This window comes from Bolinopsis microptera, chromosome 2, assembly GCF_026151205.1.
Source record: "Bolinopsis microptera isolate Bmic1 chromosome 2, MBARI_Bmic_1.0, whole genome shotgun sequence".
NCBI classification, from domain to species: domain Eukaryota; kingdom Metazoa; phylum Ctenophora; class Tentaculata; order Lobata; family Bolinopsidae; genus Bolinopsis; species Bolinopsis microptera.
This window is the reverse complement of record NC_087073.1, coordinates 12,915,837-12,943,717: the sequence shown is the minus strand read 5'-3', so window position 1 is coordinate 12,943,717 and position 27,881 is coordinate 12,915,837. Positions and strand designations below refer to the sequence as shown.

The 27,881-nt window shown below is 37.4% G+C and overlaps 3 protein-coding genes across 3 annotated transcripts in view; 1 reads left to right on the top strand and 2 right to left on the bottom strand.

Annotated features, from left to right (window-relative positions):
* The first annotated feature begins 4,767 nt into the window (after positions 1-4,767).
* LOC134811193 (archaemetzincin-2-like) lies at positions 4,768-17,032 on the top strand. Its single transcript, XM_063817949.1, has 8 exons — positions 4,768-4,856; positions 5,039-5,161; positions 6,239-6,379; positions 7,108-7,222; positions 7,993-8,073; positions 8,883-9,028; positions 11,014-11,154; positions 16,577-17,032. Exons 1-8 carry the CDS (start codon positions 4,824-4,826, stop codon positions 16,757-16,759), a joined length of 963 nt encoding a protein of 320 aa, XP_063674019.1. The 5' UTR covers positions 4,768-4,823; the 3' UTR covers positions 16,760-17,032.
* LOC134811195 (phosphatidylinositol transfer protein alpha isoform-like) overlaps positions 16,954-27,881 on the bottom strand; it is a 67,986-nt gene continuing 57,058 nt past the window's right edge. Inside the window, exons 2-9 of the mRNA XM_063817951.1 lie at positions 24,221-24,260; positions 23,358-23,540; positions 23,043-23,160; positions 22,638-22,778; positions 22,317-22,388; positions 20,871-20,966; positions 20,636-20,758; positions 16,954-17,522 (exon numbers count right to left, since the gene is read on the bottom strand). Coding sequence (XP_063674021.1) covers positions 17,481-17,522; positions 20,636-20,758; positions 20,871-20,966; positions 22,317-22,388; positions 22,638-22,778; positions 23,043-23,160; positions 23,358-23,540; positions 24,221-24,237 — 792 coding nt within the window. The 5' untranslated portion in view covers positions 24,238-24,260 and the 3' untranslated portion in view covers positions 16,954-17,480. The remainder of the gene's footprint in view (positions 17,523-20,635; positions 20,759-20,870; positions 20,967-22,316; positions 22,389-22,637; positions 22,779-23,042; positions 23,161-23,357; positions 23,541-24,220; positions 24,261-27,881) is intronic.
* Positions 24,922-26,737, bottom strand: LOC134811196 (proteasome subunit alpha type-3-like). Its single transcript, XM_063817952.1, has 2 exons — positions 26,329-26,737; positions 24,922-25,781 (listed from the first exon to the last, which is right to left on the bottom strand). The coding sequence occupies exons 1-2, from the start codon at positions 26,730-26,732 to the stop codon at positions 25,421-25,423; spliced, it is 765 nt and encodes a 254-aa protein (XP_063674022.1). The 5' UTR covers positions 26,733-26,737; the 3' UTR covers positions 24,922-25,420.

The window sequence follows — 27,881 nt, the reverse complement described above, 5'->3', positions numbered from 1 at the left end:
CTGAGGAGTATCATTTTAAAAACACCATTTTGTACAAACAATGTACAACCATAATGAGACTCCTAGCTCGTACATGGCCGAGGAGTATCAAACAATATCGCGATAGTTTTAAACGGAATAGAACTAGCAGTATGGGGCATTAATAAAGTGACAGCCTACTATAAATCTAGAATATCGCAATCCCAACTCTGTCGTATTTAAACCAGTGTCCATATTAATCTTTTACTAGGTTACCGTTTGGTGTGAGCAATAGTACATAGCACGCACACCTGTTTACCCCATAAACCTATATCTAAACTTCTTAAAGAGTGACAACCACTACTAGTATGCATATAAGGCTTTCAAGTTCCTTCAAATATCGGATTGAACTGTTTTACCCTCATTTTTATTAAATACATGGCATAAAATTGAAATTTTTGTTTGACTGAAATGTTGCTTGACTGACTGATAGTTTCACTGCAGTCTGCATCCTTATTCCTAATATGAAAGGCAATTCATATGTTATTTAAAGGGATACAGATACTGGAGATTGGAATCATACGAACCTCACTATAATGTATTATTTCTATACCATCCGTTTTTTGCTTTGCCCAAGACGCCAGGTATGAAGAGGTTATATATACTGTATTGCTTACATTAATTGATTGTATACTTTTAATTTTATCAACACCAACTGAGAAGGGTTGAAAGTGGACAATTTATTTTAAAATTCTATCGTTTAAACAGTGAGCGTGGTAAATCGTGCAAACTAGTGCAGCGCTACACTTAACAACAGCTACGCAATTCTATTCCGTATTCCATAATTTCTATTTATGTCATACTCTCAACTTTGGATCCCCATTGTTAACCTTGCAGCAGCTGTAGCATGGCAGCCTGATATACTCTCAAACTATGATCACACTTCTTTTTAATGGATAAGAGACTCATTTACAATCAAGTACTTGTCAACTCGGCTGCAGTATTCTGTCCGTATGGTGCATTGTCCTCCCATGTCCCTGTCTTCCTGTCACTGCCTTCTGTCAAACCGGGTCCATACTTCAAGCAATTTTATATTGTGACTAATTAACCCTGATGTTGACACTTGAGGGTAATTAATGTATAGTAGTGCCAATACCAAGATGTCTCTATTTTTCTGATTGAGTAGATATACTTGGAGACACGCGTAGGTAAGCCTATCTAAACTACTTGGGGGTGTGGGTGGGGAGGGTGGCTACTTGGAAACATTTTGCTAGATTTTCCAGCTACTACTGCGCATGAGTGTATAGTACATCTAATGCAGATTGCAGATTGACAGTTAAACTGCTTTTACAATTTTCGCAATGTTCAGTCGTCTGCAATGTATGCCAGTTGCACCAAAGCTTTATTGTTATTAATGTTACTTTTGAAGTCCTGATAAATGTCTGCGCTGTATGCCTGTATTGTTTTTTGCTCCCTCTCCTAAAGCTGTGTTCTACACTGGTGGTGCCGCTGCTGCTGCTACTGCTGCCGACCTGAGTAGAGGTGTTAATAAGTTTAGAATGCAGAGCTCTTTTAACCTTTTTGCTAGCAGGAACCCGTATAATATAACCCTAAACGGTGTCAAGACTCAAGATACTAAAATAATTATTACCTATTTAATTCGCGTTTTTGACACCACTTGGGAGTCCAAATTTTCGGCTCTAAAATCATTATTCCTTGGCCAATTTTTTATTTTTTCATATTGATTTGGAGGCCATTAAAGCATTTGACCAAGCCAAAAAAGTTTCAGTTGTATATCTTTTACGGTTTTTGCAGAAAGTCGCGTTAAAGTTGATGCCGTGGTGTCAGTAAAATGGCACAGATATATATATATTTGAGACATTCAGTGAAACAGTAAAACACGAAATTCACATTAAGCTATCGATTGTGTAATCTTTACATGTCTCATTCTGAAAGCAAGTTTATTAAAATAACTGTTCTATGAAGTAAATTAAAAACATGACAAAAATATATCAATACTGAGATGGGAAATTTGTGAGTAAGTCTCATTCAATCATAAGATATAAACAAAAGATGCAGAGGTGAAAGTAAACAACAAAATGCAAGTGTCTGTGGAAAGATTAAATATTAAAGCATATCATATAAAGGTCAATTTTTTATTTCATTAAGAGCACTACGTTTATTAAGTCCTCCAAAATCACTGAGGGTCATAAGCTGGTTTTTCCAAAATGATTCTCTTTCTTTAGCAACCCTACTTCTATCTTCTAAGGTTAAACATTTTATAAAATCTAGCTTTTCAAAAATAATAACCTCTATCTGATCGGATAACTCATTGTCAAACGTTTTTAAGGGCTCTTTGGTAAGATTATGAAACTGGTTATCGTTAAAATGACAAGAAATTTCACCACTCCTAACCGCTTTCCTAATATGTGATTTGTGGTTCTGCCATCTGGTCTTAAAATTGTTAACTGTGCTTCCTACTGAAGCACGTCTGCAGACTTTATCCCTTACTAGATAGCACACCCCTACTGTGTTGCAGTCTAGTTGTCCAATGATGTTAACAGTGTACCCCGAGTGGTAGCTCTGAGCTGTTTTTGATTCACAAATATACATTCTACAGGCTTTACATCTGGAGTTACAATGATAACATCCCCCCTCTTCTATACTAGTAGGCAGAGCCACATTTTCAGTGTTAGAGTTTAAAGCTATAACATTACTATCTTCATGATACTTACGATCTTCTGAAAGTTTACTCGGAACTAAAGTTTCTTTGATAGTTTTATTACCACGATATGAAACAAATACTTTACTAGGCTGGATCACAGACTTTAAAAGGGGGTCTAGGCCAAGGATAAATTTATTCTTGTTAACTATTTTACCAATTGGAGGTAAGTTAGGGTCAAAATCACAAACTAAAGGAAAACATCTTTCACTATTCTTACTATTAGAGCTTGTAAGGTTTTTTGAAATCAGATCATCCCGTTTAAGTAACTCAACTTTCTCAAAGGATTTATGGATAAGATCTTTATTGTAATTCCTATCTTCTAGATATTCACTGAATTCAATTTTACATTTCAAATACTCTTCTTCCTCTGAACAGTTTTTTAACACTCGATGTGCTACTCCATATGGAATATTCTCTGCTATGTGTGTAGGGTGGCAGGATTGTGGGAGTAAATAGCTATGGGCATCACTAGGTTTGCAGTACGTCCTAGTTTCTAGCTTGCAATTTTTCGAGTAAATAAACAGGTCTAGAAATTCAGTTCCCTCTGTAGAAGGTGTCGACATTGTAAACTTGATATATATATATATATCGTCTCGCTTTATATATAGTAAGATTAAACGTTTTCAATAATTAATTGATATCGATCACTTAACATTTACCATATGTTTAGAAATTTGATAAATTAGATGATGTATAAAAAATCTAATTCAATTTTTAATTTTATATCAGCATCCATGAAGTTGCTGCTGCCTGCTATATAATAATCAAATTTATAAGTTGCATCTTAGCTTCGAATATTTGCTGTCATATATTATCTATTATTATCTGTAACTCTCAGTGCTACTCTCGGTGCTACGCCCATATAAACCTTGAGCGTTAAAGTTAGACAGCTTTTTGCAATATGACTAGGAAGAGCCAAAATTCCTATTTTGTTGAAGATAGCTTTTGTGTGAGTCGTGAGTTGGCAATTTAGATTTTTCTCTGTCGTCACGTTATATACCAGTGTAGAGTGATTTATCATTATCCTAACCAGACTGAGACCAATATAGCTTTCTTGGGCATTTTTCATGGCAAATTTTCAAGGAAAAATTCCCAAAAGGTTTCTGTAATATTGTTGACGAAACTTGGACGCTTTATAACACACTGAAATGTCAAACAGATTAATGATTTACAAAGCAGGATGATTGAGATAAATATTGCCGGTCGATTGTTCAATAGGAAACTAATTTGTATTATTGTATTAAGGTTTTTAAAGAAATTTTGGACAAATGGAATTTATTATTTAATTCATATTTTTCCAAAAGTATTGGAGTCTGCCTATTTGTGTCATTGCGAATTGGATGCACGAATAGTGAAAAAAGTTATTCAGTTCTTCTAGGCTTTGCTGTTAACCAAATAATACAAAGGCATCTTATCCTGAGGAGATTTGGTTGCATTACTTAAGCTGAATAATTTAGCCCAAATTATGGGATTTGAATGTCCAACTGTCCAACATCTCCATTACTATGGACCTCCTAAACTATTTCATCCTAGGAATTCTTTACCTTGACCTAGACATAAACTTGATTAATGCAATTACGTCTACAAAGATAAAATTTAGTGGAAGCTCACCTTCAGTATGTTAATGACGACTCTCGTTCTCCTTACAACTGTAATTTTAACTCTGTGACTAGATATGAGGTTAAGCTGCTCCTACGCTTTCTAACTCTGACCTGTCAAAAAGCATGTTAGTTGAATTTACTGAATTGATCGGTCTACAAGAGAGGTCGTCAGTTTTGTTAAATTATTCAAAGCGTACAAATGCATCACATACAGCCCAGGAAGGCTGGCTAAGAATAGAAATGCCAAGAATTTCTAGAGGTAGAATTTTGTCTTACGAATTTTGTTGAACTAAGTTAATGAAATTCGCTTCTTTTCTTTTTTTATTACCTAGTGTTACCTCAACAATTGCAATGCTCTGTTCTTTTGATACACGTTCGATAGACTTTGCATCGAATTCCGCCCACTAATAGTCTCAATCAGTTTATAAAATTTGTTAAATTATCACAACGTTTATTCCTGAAAAATAACCTGTTACCAGATGAATGACACAGAGTGTGATGGCATTGTGTTCCGGAAACGTTCCAAGGCTTCAAAGTTAATGGCACTCAGAGACATATCCAAAACATCCAGGGTAACAATTACACGTAATTTAGTTTTTTGAGAACCTGACATTAATGTTCCCACCTGTCACGGAACAATTAAAAAATCTTTACATTTTAACACCAATAGGCTATCAGCTAACAGCTTAGTGTCTAGAACATGTTGATGTCTCCGGACTGTACTTAAGAAGCACTTAACACAATTAGTTTTCAGCATTACAGAATTATAGAATCTATATTCGTGTCCATGTGCAACAGCAAGCTTTTCAACGATATTGCAGTACAGGATGAAAATGATTGGATTGTCAACCACCAGTCAGATGAGCAAACGTTTAATGTGAGTATCTTATTAAATTGATATTCGATATTATAACCCGTCCTACTGTCATATTTCTTCCGATAGTTTTAGTAATTATAATCCTATTATCAAGACTTTATGATTTGATTTGAAACGTTCATCAAATAAAGAACAACAATAATATTGAAACAATCATTATCTTATTTAGCTGATCACATTTATTTTCACATCACAATGATGCTGCTCTTCAGACTTATCACATCCCATCACTCTCTACGCCGATAACCAATTGGATACACTTCTTACCTAAAGATATTTGCTGATGACACCAAACTCATCGGCAAGATATTGGACCTGGCCACCATCGCTACAAGAAGAAATTTTTCAATGTTATTGCTTGGGCTCGAAGAAACAATATGCAGAAGAAATAAATTCCATTTCTACTTTGGACCTGTTCAAATCGTCACTGACTAAATTCCTTAAAGAATTCCCCGACACCCTCCCTACTAAAGGATAATACCACTACTTTGTACATCTTGTACATCTTGATCCACATATGGAAAATTCTCAATGGCCTGGCCCCAAGTGATATTGGCATGCTGTTCAAAATCAACCCCCGACATGGAATAAAAGCTACTTTACCGGCATTGAACAACAAATCACAGCACTCTGTGGCAACACACTATGAAACCTCATTTGGAGTGAAAGAGGCACAGCTGTGCAATCTTCTTTCCGAAGAAATAAATTCCATCTCTACTGGACCTGTTAAAATCGTCACTGACTAAATTCCTTAAAGAATTTCCCGACACGCCCCCTACTAAAGGATACTACTACTACTACTTTGTCGGAACTAAGTCCGATCTACGCCAGATAACCCCTTCCATGATATATCCCTGTCCCGCATCAGGGTTCGCAGTTCCTCTAAAGGATACACCGTTACTAACAACAACTCACTCTTGGAAGTTGGAATGGTAAGTCTTACAAAAAGACCCCAATGGAGTGATAGGAGGACGTACAGTTGATAGTGTTGTCCTGAAGCAATCCCAGCCAAACCTACTCAAAGTACTCAAAGTAAGTACTCTAAGTAAACTGTGCTAACCAAATTCCTCAATCTAGGACTGGTGCAAGTCATACAGTGTGGTTAAGAGCACGAAGAGTAGGATTTGTATTCAACCTATTGGTGACTTCTCCGGTCCTGGTCAGAAACTGTTATCATGGCTCCAATCCTTCTGCTCTGCCTTCTATTTCGGAGTTCAGGTACCATATTACAGTAGTCACTTTATTATCGAGCCTCTTGGAGAAAGGAAATCAAACATCAATCGAATCGCTCTCTAAACTTAGGCCAGATTTACATAATGTAACACATACAACTACTTATTGGGAGAAAAATAAAATATTAATCGAATATTCAGTAAAGCCCGATAAACCAAGGATTTACTGCTCTGAGAGCTAAGAGCGTTTGCTATGAAATATAGTAGTCTAAGACACCAGTGTTACACATGTTACCATGTATCATGTAATAAGTGCAATCCAAACTCGGAATTAATGTTTATCACACTCAATTTGTGCGAAATCGCCCATCAACCAAGCAAAACTCAGTATCTTGATAAAATTAGTGTACCAGAAACCCTAGTCGCTCACTCAAGAGCTTAACTGGGCATCCTACAAGTTTAGTGTCATAAAGTATGCATGTTATGTGGCCCACTAAGGTCCATGTCATTATAACGGCCCACCAACCAACCAACTGACCAACGTGTCACGTAGGGTCTAGCTTAAGAATGTGATTATAATATGACGAACGTTTGAGATCAAAGTTGATAATATTTGGTTTATATGGACTGAAGACCAATATGATTATCTACTATGAATCGCAAAGTTGTATGTAGAACTTATTCTAGAACTATAATAGTATAATCATAATAATTATTTACAAGTTATAATTTGTATATTGCCGCGTAATATTGCACTACGGATTTGCCACACAGGTAGCGGTGTTGCCGCCAGTCAGTGCCTCTAAAATAGGATGCAAGTGCAGAATAAACCCTGAAACAAGGAGGTGCCAATTGCGGGCAACCGACATCATAGATCATCTAAAACAAAGTGAGTACATTTCACTCAAATTACACCACATATTTAGGATATTTTATTCGGCTATTTCAGATGTTTTCAGTGATCACGGTGTCTTTTGAAATCTCTAAATTTCAAGTTTAATCGTTCCGTTTGAGTTAGAATTCACACTCGTTAATTCTGACTACTGTGACTGCAACTCAAAACCACACTGAATTTATATTCACGAATGTAACATGACATTGCATGTAATCCTTTATTCCGCGAGACAGAGCGGTATTGCTCTAACTTGCCAGACGTTAGTATGTGACCAGTGTGTTATCCTTAATCTTAAAAGTTTAAACTGAAAGTATTCATTCTAATGGTGTCGCAGGTGTCGGCTATATAGTATATATCCGCACATGTGTTGATAGATTCCTGTTTTTTAACTCGCAGATCTTAACAAAGTTAGCAGATCTTTTCTCATTTTCTCAACCCGCGATGACACGGGAACACGCCGTAACCTTTCACCTTTTGACAGGGTGAAAATTTAAAATGTCATAACCTCGCAGCTCTACAAATTACAAGTTGCAGCTTGAAATATTGTAAAATTTCTAGGTGTTAAGCAAAAAGACTCTGCACTCACAATATAATATTATTTTATATATACTATTGGTTTTATAGTAACTAATTTCTGTTGCCGTTATTTGGATTCTCTAGCTTGGCCGACAGTTGATACATCACGATTATTTCAATGACGTAGGTCACAGCAAAAAACGGACAGAGCATTGGTTAGGACCCTCCACTAACAGACACTATTTCAGCTCGCAAGCCGCATGCACTTTGTACCGTAGCGGTCACAATGATCGACTTGTACCCGAAGGAATCCTGGAACTTTGTATTTGGTGAGCTTCTATACGCGTCATCCGATGGGAATTGAGCGTTTTAAAACGTGTGGTTCTAGTAAATGTAGCGTCTCTGTCCGCGTTATCCGATGGCAACTAACCGTCTTAAAGTTGATGGATCTTGTGCGCACTTTTCCCCATTCTCCTGAAATATTTCCGTGCCCAGCAGACTGAATACTTACTCAATCCCCGTTAAACTAAAGTCAATGACTAAATACTAAATACTAATGAATATAATAGCTTGAAACTTCGTGAAGCAATTTGCTTTAACATGACTTACATTCAGGAACTGGGAGCTCAATATACCTAATATGACTGCTATCGCTCAGATAAATTGTAATTTTTTCATTAATTAGCAGTCACCGCTGCATAACTAGCCGAAGTTAAACTTTTTATCCTCATTTGCTCAATTTGATTAAGACGGATATCATCATCTGTCAAGAATATCTGCAAGTGTATATTCCTTGCCCAGATGTATAATCGCATGATAAGAATGTTTCATCCTTCCAATTACTATCTCATTTACTAAACACATGTACTCTGTGTGCAATGTACATATAATACACATAATATCTTAAATATATCATATACATTTAACGCGCGCCAATTCCTTAGAAGCGTCTGGCATTACACATATTGCCGAGATGTACAATGTACAGTGATTTGCCACGTCAAGATGATTATTTAGAAACAGAATGAAACTGTAAGAATTCAGAATAAAAGTGTGAGAATTTCCAGGCTTTAATTTTCATTGTCAAAGATAACAAAGAATATCCTTATAAACTGAAACAACTATTTCCAACCCACAGGTTTAGCGAGTCTAACGTATGGAGTGGGAGTTTTCAGTTTTGCGCGTTACACTGACACTTTCTACCGGACCCCGCCCGCCAAGGAGAGCACAGAGAACTATATGTGTTCTGATATTACTGCTAAATTGCTCTGGAGAGCTTGCAAGGTATCTTTCTGCCAAATTTGAGTCTTTGTTCTTACTGTTATGTGTCGGATTATGGCGTGATGTTGTGTTGGTATGGCTTCGAGTTTTGAGCGATTCTTATAAAAAGGCATATTGAACTATCATAGGATTGCTTTTGATATGTATCTGAGTGGATCGACTTGATATGAAGGAAGCCGTGCAACTGCAGCTAGTAACGTGTCCACAACTTTACAGCGCAATTACAGCACAGTTAACTGTCGAGAGTTAGTACGAGAAGCAACTTTAGGAAACTGGCTGTCTTCACTCTTATAATTGACGGCCAATTAATAAACAGGTTAATGGCTCGTGGTACCACACTGCATTTCCATACTGCATTTCCATACTGCATTTCCGCGAGCTCAATAACAATAATTTCTCTAGCTCTAGTGTCAAAGTGTGGTTAGTTACTGTAGTTTCAGTACGTTTTTCCTGGACCACCATAAAATGCTGGTGTTTCGTATTACTGAGAATTGATATTTTAAGAAACAATAAATATTCCCGGCGATTGATAATTATGCGAAAATTTATGTCATATATACAATACATTATATACAATACATTATATAGTATAGTATACAATACCGATTAAATTAATTTAGCATTCCATAAATACATTTCCCATAATCCTGCGGAATCGATGTCTTATTTAACTCGCCATATAAAAAAGTTGGGCAGAACTTTCATTAACTTGATAAATTTTAATTACAGTCCTTACAATTGGCCATAACTAATTAATATTTTGACTAACTGTTTATAGCGAACTGCTCCAGTCACGGCCTGCCCAGACAAATTTCACGTAAAGTAAAAATGTTTTAATGTAACATAAAAAGAACGTGAATCTATTTTTACAGTGCGTAAAAGTATGCGGCTCACTTCAATTTTAGCGACAATGAAGATGTAACACATTTTTTGAATAATTTAGCCGTTAAAAGTATTAATGGAGTTACGGATGGCAACATTGATGGTTTAGCTAAGAATAGATACATTGTGTTAAGACATTGCATAATGCACAATAGTGACATGATCACCGCAATAACTCCAATAGCAAGCGTAATCTTTTGTGGCGGTCAAACTTTCTCTCCCATAACAGATTTATAGATGGTGACAAACATTTCTTGCTTGGTGGTTCAATTACATTGAGTTCCGAATTGTGAAGCTTTCAAATTTGTATGCAAATAATGATGATGGAAAATTATTGTCGGGGAATGAAACATGGAGGAAAAGTATCACTCTCGGGTCCGTCCTGTGTAGCAAAGCTGATATTCAGCGTCGCATTAATCTGGAAAATGCTGCCTTCGAAAACTACAAGAAGGTCTTGAGTAATAAACTGTCTCTAAACAAACGTCTAATACTGTACAATGCTTTAGTCGTATCAGTTTTTATGTATAACTCATCCTGCTGGGTGATAAATAAAATCTATGTAAAAGAAATCTTTATATGAATAATATTTTTGATCTGTATTATCTCCGTAATTTAGCTTATGGTTTAGCTCTTGTTATTATTTATTTAATAATGATGATTTATGGTCGAATAATCAAACATAAATTTCGACGGAATTACTGCTGTGGATTTGAGGAGTGTCTGTGAGGATAAATAGAGGCTCAATGAGGGTAAATAGAGGCTCAATGAGGGTAAATAGAGGCTCAATGAGGGTAAATAGAGGCTCAATGATGTTAAATAGAGGCTCAATGAGGGTAAATAGAAAACTGATGACAATTGACGACACTCTCTCCTCGCGATGACAACGTCTGTTTTCAGACTACCGACCTCTAGCAGCTTGCACTCAATAGCAGTTCAGGAAACTAGGCCGGCAGACTGATGTACACCACAGATAGCTCCTAGGCAATTATCGGACGCCACTTAAAGTGACTTAATGATTGTAAATTATTAATATATAATATGATACATGATATATCCTTTATTGATATTATATTGTATTATATTATATTATCAAGCTCCAATCCCAGGTAATGACACACGAAATCGGGCATATGTTTGGGATAAAACACTGTGTATATCACAACTGTGCAATGAACGGCAGCAACCATCTTGCGGAGAGTGATCGACGAGCTGCTTCCCTCTGTCCTATATGTCTCAGAAAACTTCAGGTATTTACAGTGTTCAGCAGTTGTAAACGAATCTTTATTATAAGTGATAATATTCTTATCGTCTTTAATGATTGAGTAATTTAAAGTCTGGGCGGCGATGCTTTGACAGTTTGACAGTTTATCAGTTATAATATTCATATCGTCTTTAATAATTAATTAATTTCAAGTTTTGGCGGCTATGTTTTGAACTTTTGACACTTCAACAGAACAGTATTAACAACCTTTCTGGTGACGCAAAGTCACCAATCAGTTCAGAGGGTTTAAAATTTACAGCACAATACACTTGTGCTAAGTAGACGGTATATACATGGCGCAGTGCAGCGCTAGTAGTAGTGCAGACTTCGTGCATACATGTATAATGTATATATCAGTATACAAGCGTGTTTGTTTCTCCTCTCAGCAAAGTGCTCAACTAATGAATATGAGCTTTCTATAAGCGTGACAAAGTAAACGATGTTATCGTGCAACTAAAAGTTTCATGTGGATGTGTGAACAACAATCTTCAGGGATTGTTGTTCGCACATCCACATTGAAACATTTAGTTGGACATAATTTACTTTGTCACGCTTGTATATCAGTATATTATGTAGTTATTGTAGGCGTCTCCTACTTTCTGACTGAGAAGAAGTAGTGTATCACGTAGTTGAGGGAACTTGTTTATCACATACACGAGATAAAACAAAATAGCTCAAGGTGAGATATACTATTTCATGTGAATGTGACTATCCAACTATTTTTACTCTACGCTGGATTTATAGATAATCTTGGGTAGATTTCGGTTTAACAACACTCGAACTGACCAGCCATTTTCTAAGTAATATAATAAGTAATGAGTTTGGTAAATAAAGCCTGCACCTTACATTATTGATCAGTTCATTACCGCCCACTTTGTGAAATGTGTGCTACTCAAATGCCCTTTTTAATATATTTTTGGTAAACTGATATAACCTGTGCCGTGACTCTGTATAAGATAACGATGTGTTGCAACTGGTAATATTTGTAGTTACAAGTCTGTCGAATAATGGGATTAAGATGTTTTGAAACTTAACAATTTGCACTGTTAAAAATGTAACAGAACTGATTGAATTACTACTAGGCGAGTCCATTGCTCTCGTGTACAGCCACTATGAGAATGGTGGATTGAGATCCAGCCAATTTCTTGATATGCATCAGAAGATGGCATCCTGACAAGCATCAATTCACGTATAGCACGTCAATTTTTAGCAGATGTTGTGCACCTTCATGACTCGTATAATACAAGCACACATTTGACATGGTCCATATTTGAAATACATAAGGTTCATTTTGTGTGAGAGATATTTACGTGGATATACAATGGATCATACATTATCTAAGAGTTATGTTTAGCCTGATGAATTGAAAACAGACAATGGGCAAAAGTCGGTAATTAAATAACCAAATCTAGCAGTGAACAACCAACGCCCAGGTTCGGTTTATTAATAGAATTCTAATTTCTACACATCAGATCTGAGATCTTCTTTAATTAATGCATTAATTAAGATCTTGCATTTTCGTTAGTTCCACTCAAGAATCTTTCTTTTGTATAATTTCTGTTATGGCAAATCTGAAGCCACAGCATAAATTTAGCCTTGGCTCCTCGTGCAAACAACGCCAGTCATTCTATATTTGAATTACGGTATTTATAGTTGTACCGCGCGATGCAAATATAATGTACTAAATGAAATGACTGGTTGTTCAGTGCAACAATTTATATCATATCATGCAATCGGTCGTACGTGCGCGCGTCCGTCTTTCTGGCTCATGCACGCATGCGCGCAGTGCACAACTTTCAACCTAGAATATTTGGATACCCAGATCCTATATACCTTACTCGGGATTATTACGACGGGTTCATTAACGACCGGTTAAAATATGGTTCGGGAAAAATATGGCGAAATTGCTCAAAACCCACCACATTTTCCCGGTCGCCATTTTACCGGTGTCCAACCTTTCAATTTTAGATTAAAAAATTTTGTCTCAGATGTAAATTTCCTTATTAGAGATAAGCAAGTTTAGAAATTTTCGCATTGCTAAAACTTGTGAAACAAGTCGAATTATCAATAATTGTTGAAAGTAGACAGAAATAATGACTCGTGGTTAATCAAACTAGATGGAAAATAATTTTAAACATTTGAAGCGTATTAACAACCAGATCGATATTAAGATAAAGGGAGAGCTGTTTAGTCTCCCAATAAGTTGTAATCATCTTCGTTATCTTCATCTGGATCATCCCTTTCATCAGTTTTAATTAATTCAAGTTTTAATTTAACTGTTACTTTTACTTTGAGTCCTATTTCATTATGTAAAGATAGTCAATACCTAAGAAATTAAAAATTGGCCTATTTAAATCAAATTTGACAATAAGGATATATGACAAGAATTGGGCAAAAAGGTGAATTTTTTGTAATTTTAGCCAAATGAAGTCGAAAAACCTACAACAAGTGTCCCAATAGTCTTCTTTAGTGAATATAAGACAACGATTAAAATATGAGCACCCATACCCCTTGGGAACCCTAAAAGCTGAGTAGGCGGGTTTATATAAACCCGCCTACTCAGCTTTTAGGGTTCCCAAGGGGTATGGGTGCTCATATTTTAATGACCAGGATAATGTGGTGGGTTTAGGGTAATTTCGCCATATTTTTCCCGAACCACATTTTCACCGGTCGTTAATATTAACGACCGGTGAAAATGTGGTTCGGGAAAAATATGGCGAAATTACCCTAAACCCACCACATTATCCTGGTCATAATAATCCCGAGTAAGGTATCTGCTATACACTTGACGGATGTTAATCGTCTCGGTCTAGATTTCTTCGAAGTAGCGCGCGCCGGTCCAGACCATTATTATTAACAATGGCCAACTATTACACGACTGTATAGTCCGACAGCGACTCCTGCCCGAATGCCAACCGTTTGATTTTGAAATGAACTGTCCATTTCATCTATAAAAGTTAAAACAAACCGAAGAAACTTTACCTTAAATTGTAAAACGAGCAGAGCATTCGTATTGTGATTTGTGAATCAATTAAATTTAAATATTGGATCGAGATTTTTTGATTCATCATTCATCAGCTGCGCATCTATCGTGTTGAGGGGACCATGATACCATGCCACATGGCAATATGGATCCATATACAGTAAAACCCAACTAGGTAGTTCCTTTCATAACAGTTAGACCATGGTTTATCTTCTCAAGAACGACGCACATTTCCGGCCCCTTTTAACGGTGCCATCCTTTTTTTTTCATAAAATTTGTGTCCTCAGTTTTCCCTTATTAGAGATAGCAAGGGTTTCCTTGCTCTTGGGAACAAGTACGATGTACAGTTTCTTGAAAGAACAGATAAGACCGTGGTTATCACTGATGGAAAATAATGTTTTAAATTTTAAGTTAACAATCAACAATAGACAAGGGGTTTTTCTCCTGAAGTAACAGTAGTGTACTAGTTCCCCCTTTCACAAACAAGTTTAATTTAATTTACTGTTTCACCTTTCATTATGTAAAGATAGTTACCTACAAATTAAAATGGCTATCTGAAATTGCATAAGGATTTTGAAAGATGGCAAAAGGTGAAGTTTTTTATTTTGAATGAATTGGAAAAACTAACAATTCCTTCTCCTTGGGAATATAGTACAACGAAAATTAGGACGATTTTGGATTTACCGTGAAGTTTGTGGGAAAGGAAATGCATCCGCGGTAAATCGGGGTTTGTTTGTTAATACATAATATTTATATACATGTTAAGCCTTATTATTTGGGGGAAAGGAGATGGCTACGGTAAATAATCGGGGTTTTACTGGAATAGTTTTTGAAACGTGATGCAGTGGTTTAACCGGTCAAGTATTATAGTAGCAGGATTGACCGATATTGATAGGACTGGCAGGCCAGAGTAAACTTATTTATAATCATACGGGTATATGCCTCACAGAATGGCTAGCCTCACAGAATGGCCAAATTTGTAAATGTTTTTGTAACTAATTTTGTATATAAGACTGGTAGGTTTTGTGGATACCATATGAAACAAAAGTCTTCTGGCAACACTTCCTGTGGTGAAATCATTAACTAGGACCACATTTTGTGGCATAAATATGACTGTTTATGTAGAAAAAAATTTTTGAACTAAGTTTGCATTTTGGTGAGAACTTCTGGCACCAGTATGACAGAAGATGTTTAAAGAATAGTATTCATCAAACAAAACGAACATTGTTCAATATAGGAAGAAAAAAAATGCTAAAATGGCTACACGCCTCACAAAATGGCCAAAATGGCAAAAATTTAAAACTCCTTTTATTGATGTAGAAATGTTAGTTTTGATGGTCTAAAGTATTCCCAAGCTATTTACCATACAATAACACCCCAGATGGAGTGTTTTTACAGCCGAATGAAGGTTATAAATCATGAAATCAGGGAATATGAACAAAATGGCCATTTTTGGTGTAGGAAATTATGCCCTTTGCATTCAGTTCTAAGAAATTTCACCTATATGGGGGTGTTAACAAGGCATATATATACAAGCAGCATACCTGAAACAAGATCCAAAGGTTTTAGAAAAAAAAATTTTTCTCGTTTTCTTTCTTTTTTTGGCCATTTTGTGAGGCTTTTTTTTTGTTTGTGAAATAATTTTTGACAGCTCAGTTTTTTCGTGAGTTTTAGGTTATTACCCCATTCCTTAACAGGTTTTCTAACAACGTGTGGTGATAGAAATTTAAAAAGTATCTCTATCAAACAATTATAGAAATTCAGATTTGGCCATTCTGTGAGGCATGTTTTTTTGGAGGAAGATTTTCCGGCCAATTTTTCTCAAAGAAAAATTGGTTATGAGATTAAATCAACCCCCGGGAAGAAAAATATGAGTGTCAACTTAGCTTCTTATGAGATAAAAACTGGAATAAAGTGTGTTTTGTGATTTTGAGAGACCTTCCTTTTTTTTGGCCATTCTGTGAGGCATATACCCGTAACTTGGTTTGAAGTCAAATGTGTATTTATCTAATTATAACGGATGACCAAAAATGGATTTAAGTCATTTGTCAAAATTTGTTCCAATTACCGACACAAATATCAATCAACGAAGCAGTCGATCAAATGGCTTTCTCGTTCAAATAGATAAAAGTTTAGTTAGCAATGTTTGAAGTACAAATTGGCGACATTTGAAGGTCTAATAGGTGGTACTTGTTTTATTTAACGGCTACATTTGGTTCAGTGCTGGATAATTTCAAACGGATTTCTGATCGTCTATTTCATTCGTATTAATGATATCTAGTGCATAGTGCAGTTGCTTCTCATAAGCCATAATCAGTAGGAAGTCTACTGTCTAGTTATAAAAATATATAATGTTTGCTCTTAAGTCTTCAATCATTTATGATTATCGTTGCGAATCATTCACGGAAGCAAACATCCTTTTCAGGAAGCCTTGAAGTTTGATCTAGCTGACAGATATGGGGCATTAGTGAAGTTTTGTGAGGGCAGTTTGACTGATTCCACGACGCCACTCTCGGAATTTGCGGACTACGGAGAATGGCTGAAGAAAGCCCTTAGTTTTCTGGAGAGCAAACAATACAAATCCCAAGTCGGTAAACGACCAAGATGACAAAATAGCGAACACTGTTAAAATGTTTAAATATGTTAACTAAAATGCAGGAGGATTTTAAGAGCAAGGTCCGGCCAGAGGACGTAACCCCTTTTAATGCTATACCTTAAATAGCTGCTTTGATAAATTTTATTTTCTTAATTTGTCTAGATACAATTTGTTTTTTGTTTTTAGTTGCTAAAGTTAAACTAACATTTCTGATAATTTACTACAAAAGGATCGTATTGTACGACAGTTGTTGAACATTTTCACTTTTTTAAACATTCATTAATGAAACAAGCCTAGTTATCACTGCGTAAAAAGCAGAAGAGATATAAATAAGGTAGCTCTGTTTTTATGGCAGCAGGTTAAACATAACCCAAGGGTCTGGTATGTAATCATCACTAATATATTAGATATATAATAAGCAACATTAACACAACAACACCACGATATTATAACGTATAGAGATCGAGCCCGAGACCCACAATGCAATTTGCAACGGTCGTGTCTTTCTGATTCATGTTTGTCATAAAAGTGCTAAAGAATTAATTTAAATGTAAACAAACCCCAATTATCTAATTACAACTTATTATTGTACAAATACATATTATTATTATATTATGCTATTACTTTAATACGCAAATATGTAAGAGAATCTCAACAAAAGAGGTAAAAAGAGTCTAACAACAATTGATAATGTATGCATCAAACTTCGACTAAATTATATCTATCGAAATTCCTACATCTCCGCTGTTCCTTTCAGGCCTTCTTTCTCTCGTTGCTGAAAATATTACCCAGATCATAAATTGAATCATACCGTAATCAATGGGTTACAATTCGATCTCACATTGTGTCAGTGGTGTAACGTTGCCTGTTGGCGCCCTCCCGCCGAAAAAGCGCCCCCCCCCCCCCCCCCTGTTGGCGCCCCTACTGGTCCAGTAAGTCGATCAAACCAAACTCCAGCAAATCGGCTTCCGACACGAACTCGGGACTAGCCTTTATGGAGTTCATATCTTCAAACTTCCTAGAGCAGCTAGTCGATGAACCCACTAGGAAGGACCAAAACATCCTTGACCTGATCCTATTCAACAACTCCGACTTAATCCACGGTTTATCAGTGTCAAAGACGGAGAAATCAGACCACGACATAGTGACCTGTACTCTCCTCCACCCGCAGTTCCTACTTGAGCAACCAGCAAGGAAAGAGTACAGTCTTGCCACAGCACTTGATGACATCAACTTCAATGCTGCTGACTGGGCCTTGATTAACAAGGAACTCACTACTGTAGACTGGTCGACAGTAACCAACCCTTCAACTAGCCAAGATGCTGCATGGGATATGTTTGAAGGGATCCTTGTGCAGATCTGCAAGAAACACGCACCTTCTCATAGCCACAATCGTCAAGCCGCAGCATCTTCAAAAATCCCAAGGTCAAGGGTGGCTCTCCTTAGAAAGAAAAAGCGCCTTAATGCCAGGATCAACTGTATTAAATACAGATTTTGTGGCCCTTCTCCGCCTCGCAATAATGTCAAGATTCGCAAGCTGGATGAAGAGAGGGCTGCTGTCGAGATGCTCCTTAAAGCGGACATTAAACAGCAGCGAGCCAGAGAAGAACTTGTTGCTCTTAGTAAGATCAAGACTAATCCTAAGGCGTTTTATACCTTCGCAAAGAGGTTTAAAACCCCTGCTGCATCTGTCGGACCCCTATTGGATAGTGATGACAAGCTCCAGTCTGATCCAGCCACTATGGGTAATATCTTACAGGATCAATATGCGAGTGCTTTCAGTGACCCTAAAAAGGCAAATCTAGCCGAAGTCCGGACGTCCAAGGTCATTGAGCAACCTCATTCTATCACAGACATCGACTTTAATGAGCAAGATATCCTCGACGCCATCAAAGCGATGAATCGTTTCTCAGCAGTCGGACCTGACAAGTTCCCAGTCCTAATCCTCAAGGAATGTGGAATTGTCCTAGCTTTGTGATAACCAAGCTTTGGAAAGCTTCGCTAAGCTCTGGTGAAATAGCTACAAAATTCAAGAACCAGAGTATTATCCCCCTTTTTAAAAAGGGGAAAAGGTCGATTGCTGCCAACTATCGACCGGTATCTCTAACATCCAACCTCATAAAGATGTTCGAGAGGGTCGTCCGCGCTAAGCTGGTTGACTACATTGTAGCTCAAGACATCATCAACCACGATCAACACGGCTTTCAAGCTGGAAGAAGCTGTCTTACTCAACTTCTTCACCACGTCCAAGACATCATGGATGACTTAGATGGTGACGAAAATGCTGATATTCTGTATCTTGATTTCAGCAAAGCCTTCGATAAGGTAGATCACGCTATACTATTGAAGAAGCTCCATATGTACGGTATCCAGGGCAACGCCCACCGCTGGCTGGAAAGCTTCCTCAGTGGAAGAACCCAACATGTCGTTGTCGATGGTATTGAATCTCTCGTCATAATGGTGCTAAGTGGGGTACCACAGGGCACTGTGTTAGGCCCACTGCTATTTATTTTGTATATCAACGACCTGTTCCTAGTTGTAAGACATTGCAAAGTAAAAGTGTTTGCTGATGACTCCAAGCTCCACAAAAACATCAGCTCCCCGTCCGACTGCAAATGTCTCCAGGAAGATCTCTGTGCAGTAGTGCGATGGGCAGTAGCAAACAACATGGAGCTAAACGAAAGTAAGTTCCAACTTCTCCAGCATGGTAAGAACCCTGAGCTAAAGAAACCCTACATTTTACCATCTGGTGCATCGATATCTTCTGATGATGTCGTGAAAGATCTCGGTGTGTATGTTGACAGTGATCTCTCCTGGCGTCAACACATCACAAGAAAGTCTTCTGAGGCAGCGAGCAAAGCTGGATGGGTACTGAGAACTTTCTCTACCAGAGACAAAGACACGATGATGATGCTCTTCAAGACATACGTCCGCTCTATTACCGAGTATTGCTGTGCTCTCTGGTCGCCTCACCTGCAGTGTGACATAATCATGATTGAGTCGATCCAACGCTCATTCACTGCGAAAATAGCAGGATACAAGCATCTTAGCTACTGGGAGCGCCTGAAGCAGCTTGATCTCTACTCCCTACAGCGCCGCCGCGAGAGGTACATGATCATCCTTGTCTGGAAAATTTACTACGGTGAGATTCCCAACAGTGTAAACATTTCTTTCCAACACTCTCAAAGAAGAGGAGTTACAAGTCTTCGTCCTCTTGGCGGATCAAAATACAAAAGCATCAACACCATGAGGTTCCATTCTTTCCCTTCAGTGGCCTCTGCTTTGTATAACGTTGTGCCTCACGACATCAAGTCTATCCCAACCTTGCCAAAATTCAAGGCAGCACTTGATCGCTTTCTCCATACCGTCCCCGACACCCCTCCTACCCCTGGATATACAGGGGCAAATGGCAATTCAATCTTGGAATGGGCTGTGAGCAAGACATGATAACGGAGACACCGGTGGTGGAGACGCAAGATGTCTTGGCCTGGGCGTGCTAGCCCGAAACGAACCCAAGGTACCCAAGGTATTGGTGCCCCTCCCTAAAATTGAACAAATTAGGTGCTTTTAGAGGATACGCCGGTAAAATCTCTATAAAAGTGTGTATCTAGAGCAAAACGCGCAGTTTTGCTAGTACTTTAGTTAAGTTTTCGAAATTGTCCCACATTCAAACGACGATTTGGCGCCCCCCCCCCCCCCCCCGCACAGCGGGGTCAGCGGGGCCCTTCGTTACGCCACTGCATTGTGAACTAAAAAGTTCAGATAATGCTCTGTCGTGCGCATGATAAATATGATGGTCGAGTTCACAACGTAGAACCGTTCGAGAAGTTCGTGTTTGGAATTATGAGAAACCTCAAACTATTTAAAAGAGATTCTACAGCAACTTACCTTATCAAGTTCAGCTTTGGTGGTATCCTCCAGAGCTCGAATATCTACCATAGTCATACTACCCCATGTTTTATGAGTACAGAAGAGTTGACGATGGAAGTTTGTAAACAATCGCCTTTCAACCTGAGGTAAACTTAAAATGTACCACATCATGTTAAATAAGTTTAAGCAGTCAATTCTTATTACAAATTTAGGAGGAAGCAGTATATATTTAATATTAACAAGAATAACTTACATCGCCGATAAATCGCTCCACTTTCCCCTGAATGAGCCTCCAGATGAACTCTATTTCCACCAGTTTGTAACAGGTCATGACAGGCTCCACAGTTTGCTGATAATAACATAAGTCATTAAAAGAATTATATGACGAGAGGTGCAAGTTCTTGTTACGATCAAAATGATTGTTGCGGAAGCAATTTAAAAACTGAACGATGGTAAAATCATGACAGTTTTATCACTTCGATAATTACCGCTTGCACAATCATGACAGTACGTGATATCTCATATTATCAAGCACGTAGGCGTGCGTGCTGCTAAACGACGCCCTGAAGCAACCAAAGTGACCAACAAGGTTGAGCCTACTTCCTAGGTATTCGAATGATCGAATATCATCGTACTGTTTGACAGAATTTCGTTCGAATTATGCAATTTTATAGATATAGGTTAATCCCAGATAACATAATATGTAACAGTTTAGAGTAGAATAAATGAGTGTATTCTAATCGACACTGCGTCTTTCTAGTTTTATCAAGCAGTGCACAGAAATTAGTTCGAGGGGTTTAGTTTCTATACTAAAATTGGATCGCGCGCTACGCAAGCAAAAGTTCCATTCTGGTACCGCCTAGGTTGGACATGCAAGAGAGACAATCGCAATCACGGCTGAGCGAAGATCTTGACAAAGCGAAGTGACGCTGCAATTTGCATGTGCGAAGTACATCAGCTGATCGAAGATCGCGCTCACTTGGATAATAGAAAATAACCCACTCCAATCTGGGCGAGAGCCGGCTTTATGAGCAAATTCTTATTAGCTGAAGATCAAATAAAGGGCCGAGGGTGTGGCCTATGGTGGCTTTTGTGACGGCAAAAATAATACTGTGCACCAAAAAATGGGAAAATGCAAAATTTAATCTTAATGAATTCCAAGTGGCTAGTACTCGCATCCCGAGTGATATGATTACTGTATTGGTCAAAAGTTTACTCAGTACACAATTATTTTCATGCGATAAATCGCTAAGAAGGATAATTCATGTGCAATATTTTCTTGAACTTGACCACGCAAAGAATTTATTACGCTCTGTTTGGTTTCTCTTTCTGGCTTACAATTACCACTGGCCGTTCAAACAAATGTCAGAATTTAAATACGCCCACTGGCGAAACTTTATGTAATTTCATTTTTCATTACGTGTCAGTTTTTATCTCTCTAATCTAAGCACAGTAATCTTATCACTTTATCAATCTGTGCCGGTTTTAAAAAGTATATTCGAGAATATTCCATGTAATTTTCCATGTTTTAACTAGCCTGCACTAGAAATTTCTAACTACTTTAACTCGTGGAATTCATTTGGCTGATTTATTGTATATATATAATCGTATATATACGATTAAAATGGAACTGATTACAGACCGCGAACTAGGCCACCGCAAAGTCACTTTTCTGTAGAAATTAGCTACAAATATTTACCCTCCAATCGGTAGTGGTAAGAGGCCCTCGCGGGTGGTTGTATTTCGCGGGATCGAATTCTTCTTTGTAATCCTGAAATTGTATTTTACTTGTGAAATTATACTTTCTTTGAAAAATATGAGCTTTAAGTTTAACTGATAAGACAGACCACGAGCCGTTAGCTGATAAAAGGTAACTTACAGATCGATTATATCCGATATAAAATTTAAACTTTACTGTGCCTATACCATTTCAATTTAATACAAATTGAAAAGGACAAAATCCTGTTATCCTGTAAAATGTGCAAGTGAAAAGAAAGATGTAAGCTTTGGCACTACCTACCCCTGATTTGATCACATCGTTGGCGATATCAATAGGCACAACTTCTCTGAGTGCCAGTTTTGAAGCCTCTAAACTGTGAACGTTATCTATCTCTCCTCTTCCGGGCTTATGCCACGTGGTTATCGACAATGTGAATCCTTTCTGCGGAGTGTAGTGAAAACTTAATAGGGGAACAATAGAGTTGTGTACATTTAAATTGCACACTACCGTAAATAGCACGTGTAAAGAAATAGTCCAGGGAACAGCACAGTATGTAATCCCACACATAACGGAGGATAGACTCTTAGTCTTACATGATACGTACAATATTAGCTTGTTTTAATTTAATATGTACTGGGGTTGCATACTGTATGGTATAGATTCTTGACCTAACGTAACGTAGAGCTGTCGAAACCATTTATTAACCTTCATATAATCTGGATTTGTAAGAACAGTTTTACAGTAAGGATAAGCATTCCAAGCTTCTTCTTGAAGTCTGAGGGCTCCCTCGGGGGCGATCGCTTTTATCCATCCGGGAACTTTACTGAAGTTATTATTTTAGAGTAACAACTTTATTTGAAACACACCCCAGTACGTGTAGTCTTTGAATGTAGCTCAAATTTAACTCAGCCTCAATACAGGTGTCCAGGGAAATGTTGGACATGATATGAAGGTTTTTAAAGAAAAAGAATCACCATTACATGTTCTGCTGGTAAAGCAGCTCTTGCTGAGATATCAAACCTTTGCAGATGATAGATCTTATGAGTGTACTGTCCACTACCGAACTCAGGGTGGTCAGTGAAGGGCTCGTTCTTCAGCACCTCTACGCCATCGCCACCGCCAGTCTCTGCTTTACTGGCTTCTACAACGGCGTACAACTGACCGACTTGGTATTCCTCAACTGTGAGGGGCAGAACGACTCGGCTGCGAGGAGAGGATTGTTTTATTATACTTGAACAACAGCTTCTGTTCTGTTAGGTTCGAATCACTCTTGAGTTGGAAGCTGTCCAACATCAGTTTACCCGCTTAACTGAGGGTATTGGCACACTGCCATACAGCAGCAGTGGATGTTGAGAACTCTTACAGTGTAAATAACTTAAAGATACATCTAGAATTTGTCATAAGAATAATTGTAATTTACTTAAGATTATTATCATTGGAAAAGCTTTGAAAGTGTCTGATGATGTGATAAGTAGATCCGAAGGAGATAATTATTTGGAGGAAAAGAGTAATCATAATGATTATCTGTGGTTCCATCTATATTTAGCAACGAAGTTTATTAATTTGAACTAGGGCTATTGGGCCTTCATAATTAACTTTATGAACTTATAATTTGAATTATTAATCTTAGGTATCATTATGTTTTGATTTGATTTGACTTAATTTTAGGTGTCCAACAATTCAATTATCAAGAAAATCAAGCTGAATCATTCAATCAGCAGTATATATGCTGTGCAAACAAAACAACCGTAAAAAGGTTAGCTAGAGAGACCACAGCTCATTTGCAGTATAATTGCTGATATCAGAAAGGTTTATCATTTCATCAATACCCTATGTATAAAGGTTTATGATTATTAAAGCAAATAATAAAAAAGAATACTTACAACTCTTTTATAATCATATCTTTATATCATACCAGACCCTAAAAGAAGAGAAATTGTTATTTTCTAACAGTACAGATAAATATTAAATTGGAAGTTTTTATCTTCATTTCGTAAAACAAGTAATTTCAAAGTTTGGCAAACTATAAAACCGATATCCGTATACATGTATAAACATGTACACTAACACAGTAGTATTATAAAATGTACTGTGCACACAAATCAAATTTCACAAGCGATGAACATACGCATTACGCACTAAGCTAGTATCTGTTGAGGTGTACACAAATTGTACGTTATTGGAATGTTATCATGATGGAAAAGGAATGTCGGATGAGCTTAATGTAAACTAGGCACTGATATATTCCGTACTTCCATAACACACAGACAATCGGAGACAAGGAACGATCTTACTATTCAAAGACTTTCTAATAAAGCTGCAGAGATGCAGCTCAGGGTACAAATTAGATTATAAGTTTACAGAGTGAGTGTATGTGGGCAGATGGCCAGTCTATGAGGGATGAAGACTTACATGTAGTAATAATACACGCGCTATACAATGTATGTGACTAGGGACACTACAGTTCATTGTTCAGGTTTGATTGTATTGTACGTAGAGATGTTAAGTTTGGTCAAGTTTATAACGCTTGCAGCAGTAGAATTAGTGCAGGCTAAACTTTAGAAAACAAGAAAATTTGATACCATGTTGCAAATCGCAAATTTGTACGAATAATGTACAATAATAATCCAAAAAACATTGTAAGCTAACTTTAAGCAGCACGATAAACAATGCGAACGTATGAAGCTGAAATAGAGACAAAGACAGTAATTTAACCCGATATTTTATCATGACATTTGACAAGTGGTGTCTCATTACAGAAAGGTAAGTCACGCCCATGATTAAGAAATCCGTCAATTTCACACTTTTGTACTCTTGTAACAGGATGAAAAGTGGAATAATAAGAGTACAACAGCACCAAAGAATTTTGATAATCCAACATAATCTGGGATGTAGTAACAAGTAATGAATTGCACACTATTGTAAGACAATGAGGCCACATTTTCTAAGACTGAAGGTTTCTAAATTTAGCAACCAGCGCCATTTATCACATGATATACTACGAGAAATAAAAACGGGGCCTATCTATAAACTTACAACATAATTTCTCAAATAAAAAGGTATTATGTCAACATGTTTAAAGATTACATGTCCGTATCATCATCGTCTGAATCGTTGAGTGCCTCCTCTGCATATGTCTTAGCCTCGTTATAGATGTCCTGAGGGACAAGCTGGTGGGTACCTCTGGTTTCTTTTCCAATCCAGCTCAGTTCTAGCTCAAAATGTTTGTCTTTTACTTCGTCGTGCACACTGTAGATAACTTTTGCTACTTCTTTGACAAGTTCTTTGCAGGTCATGTTCGAAAGGTCTAGTTTTTCGATTTCTGTCTTGGCGTTTTGTTTTCCTTTGCCAACAGCACAACCGTAGAAGCCGCGAGCTGTGCCAGAGGGATCGATCTCCATGAGCTTTGGCCCGTTAGTCTCATCCCAGGTTCCAAGGAGTATACTGAAATTAGACACGAGAATTAATATCAGATTCGTTCATAATTACGAACTATCAACAAATTGAATTAGAAGTTTTAAAAAAATATAAGCATGATTCAAAATCAAAGAGTTGACTGATTAAAATGCAAGCTAAATACAGGGTGTCCTAAAAACACGACCAACTTGTGATGTTTGTTAGTAACTGATTAACAACCTCATTTATCAGTAATTACAGTTATGACCTCCGTAGGCAATGACATATTTTTCAAACATTTCGTTCATCCGAGAGGGCGTGGTAGCGATATAATTTATCTGGCTAATTTTAAAATATGCGAGATATCGTTAAATCAGTAATTAATTTGTTGGCGTGAGCTGATTGGCTCCCAGATCGGGTCATGGTCAGTTAAACAGGTGATCAGCTACTCAGCTGCTGTCTAGTTACCAGATGGGCAGGTTTTTGCAGAGTGGATACTGGATTTGCTGCTCATAAATGAGTAAAAACCCACTTGGTCTTTTCGGACAACCTGTACCGAGTTACAAATCATACAAAAAAATGAAATCATGATTACCTGACTCCAAAAGGTCTGAGACTACCGTAAACTGTGAAGTAGTGCATGTATTTTCCCAGACGTTCTGTCAGAGCCTTGAGAGGTATAGGGACCTGGTAAGTATCTCTGTAGTTAGCAGCCTCATCGCGGGCACGGTTCACCACAGCACGGGCGTCTGAGAGCAGACCTGCAACTGCTGCTCCAATGTGGCCGTCTATACTGTGAACGCGTCTGTTTGATCCTTCCTCGTATAGTTTAGATGTTATAATTTTTTCGACACCAAAAACTACTCCGTCTTTTCCACGAAGAGCAATGACTGATCCACTGTTTTCAACAGCTTTAATGGCATATTCTACTTGGAAGACTCTGCCATCAGGGGAGAACTGTCCAGCAGATAAATCATACCCGGAACCTATAGAACTCATCCTGTAATAATAATTCTGTTACAATCTAAAATCTTCCTTTAAGTTGTATAGTAAAACCCTGATTTATAACACTTCCATTTACTACAAACCAAATTTACTGTGGCAATTTCTGATTACCTTCCCCCAAATTAAGAACAAACATGTAAATGTAAACAATCAAAACCCTGATTTACAGCAGACCCGATTAACTGTGCCTCCTACCTTTCCCCCAAACTCTGCAGGAAATCTGGGTTTTATTGTAGTAATAAGTCTGATTTAATTACTGTTGTTTTAAAATTTAAGTTAATGTGGCCTGGTGTTCACAATTTATGGTCATATTGACTGAGCCAGGTGACTAGAACTATATATAAGTTCAAGCAAAACATTTACAATAAAATAATTGGGAAACTGCTGTTCAATAGAATAAAACCATATCTCTTCGCTTGACTTCCCCCTGATTGATATGAAAAACAGATAACTTTTTAATTTGATATTACATCATCCTTTATAGTATGGCTAATAAACAGGACCCTGATGTCAAGCAAACTTGTCAGGCTTGGTGATTTGCCTTGCTATATTCCTCTATCGGGGTTTTACTGTACTCCCTGAGTGAATAATTTCTAATTGAAACTTCTCATTCAACCCTAATCATAGACTTTCCGATTATTTGGCAGAATATTGCATAGTTTTTAAAACTAATTACAACACTACAAATCTATTACATTTATTGAGAATTCTGTAATGTAACGTGATGGAAATATTTTAAACGGGCATATATCCTGTCCAAACCCAGGATGCACTACATGAAGAATTCGTTGTAACTTTGTTTGAAAAGCATTAATAGACTTAATGAAGTACACACCTGTGTCCTGTACCCCCTGGGATTGATAAGACGAGCGAGATCTAGATATTGGGTAACAAGCACTTTAGTTTCTGGGTTACAATTTGTATTGCAACAAGAGCCTTTTCCTTGTTACAATAAACGGGATCAGTACAAATTTTACTCAAGAAACATGTTCAGATCCGGATTTTACAAGCAGACTTTTGTTTGAGCAGTTTGATAAAAAAGAAGGTCCTGAAAAGTGATTTGGAGATACTGGTAAAGAGATCACATGTGATGGGGAGTGTCATCTGGGAGCAGTGATAGGTGGATAGAGAGAGAGATAGAGA

Coding starts and splice junctions, on each gene's coding strand:
- LOC134811193 (XM_063817949.1), top strand. CDS start 4,824: ATGGCACTCAGAGACATATCCAAAACATCCAGG. Junction 4,857..5,038: donor ACATATCCAAAACATCCAGG/GTAACAATTACA, acceptor ATTAGTTTTCAG/CATTACAGAATTATAGAATC. Junction 8,074..8,882: donor ATCCTGGAACTTTGTATTTG/GTGAGCTTCTAT, acceptor TCCAACCCACAG/GTTTAGCGAGTCTAACGTAT.
- LOC134811196 (XM_063817952.1), bottom strand. CDS start 26,732: ATGAGTTCTATAGGTTCCGGGTATGATTTATCTGCTGGACAGTTCTCC. Junction 25,782..26,328: donor CTCAGACCTTTTGGAGTCAG/GTAATCATGATT, acceptor GTCTAATTTCAG/TATACTCCTTGGAACCTGGG.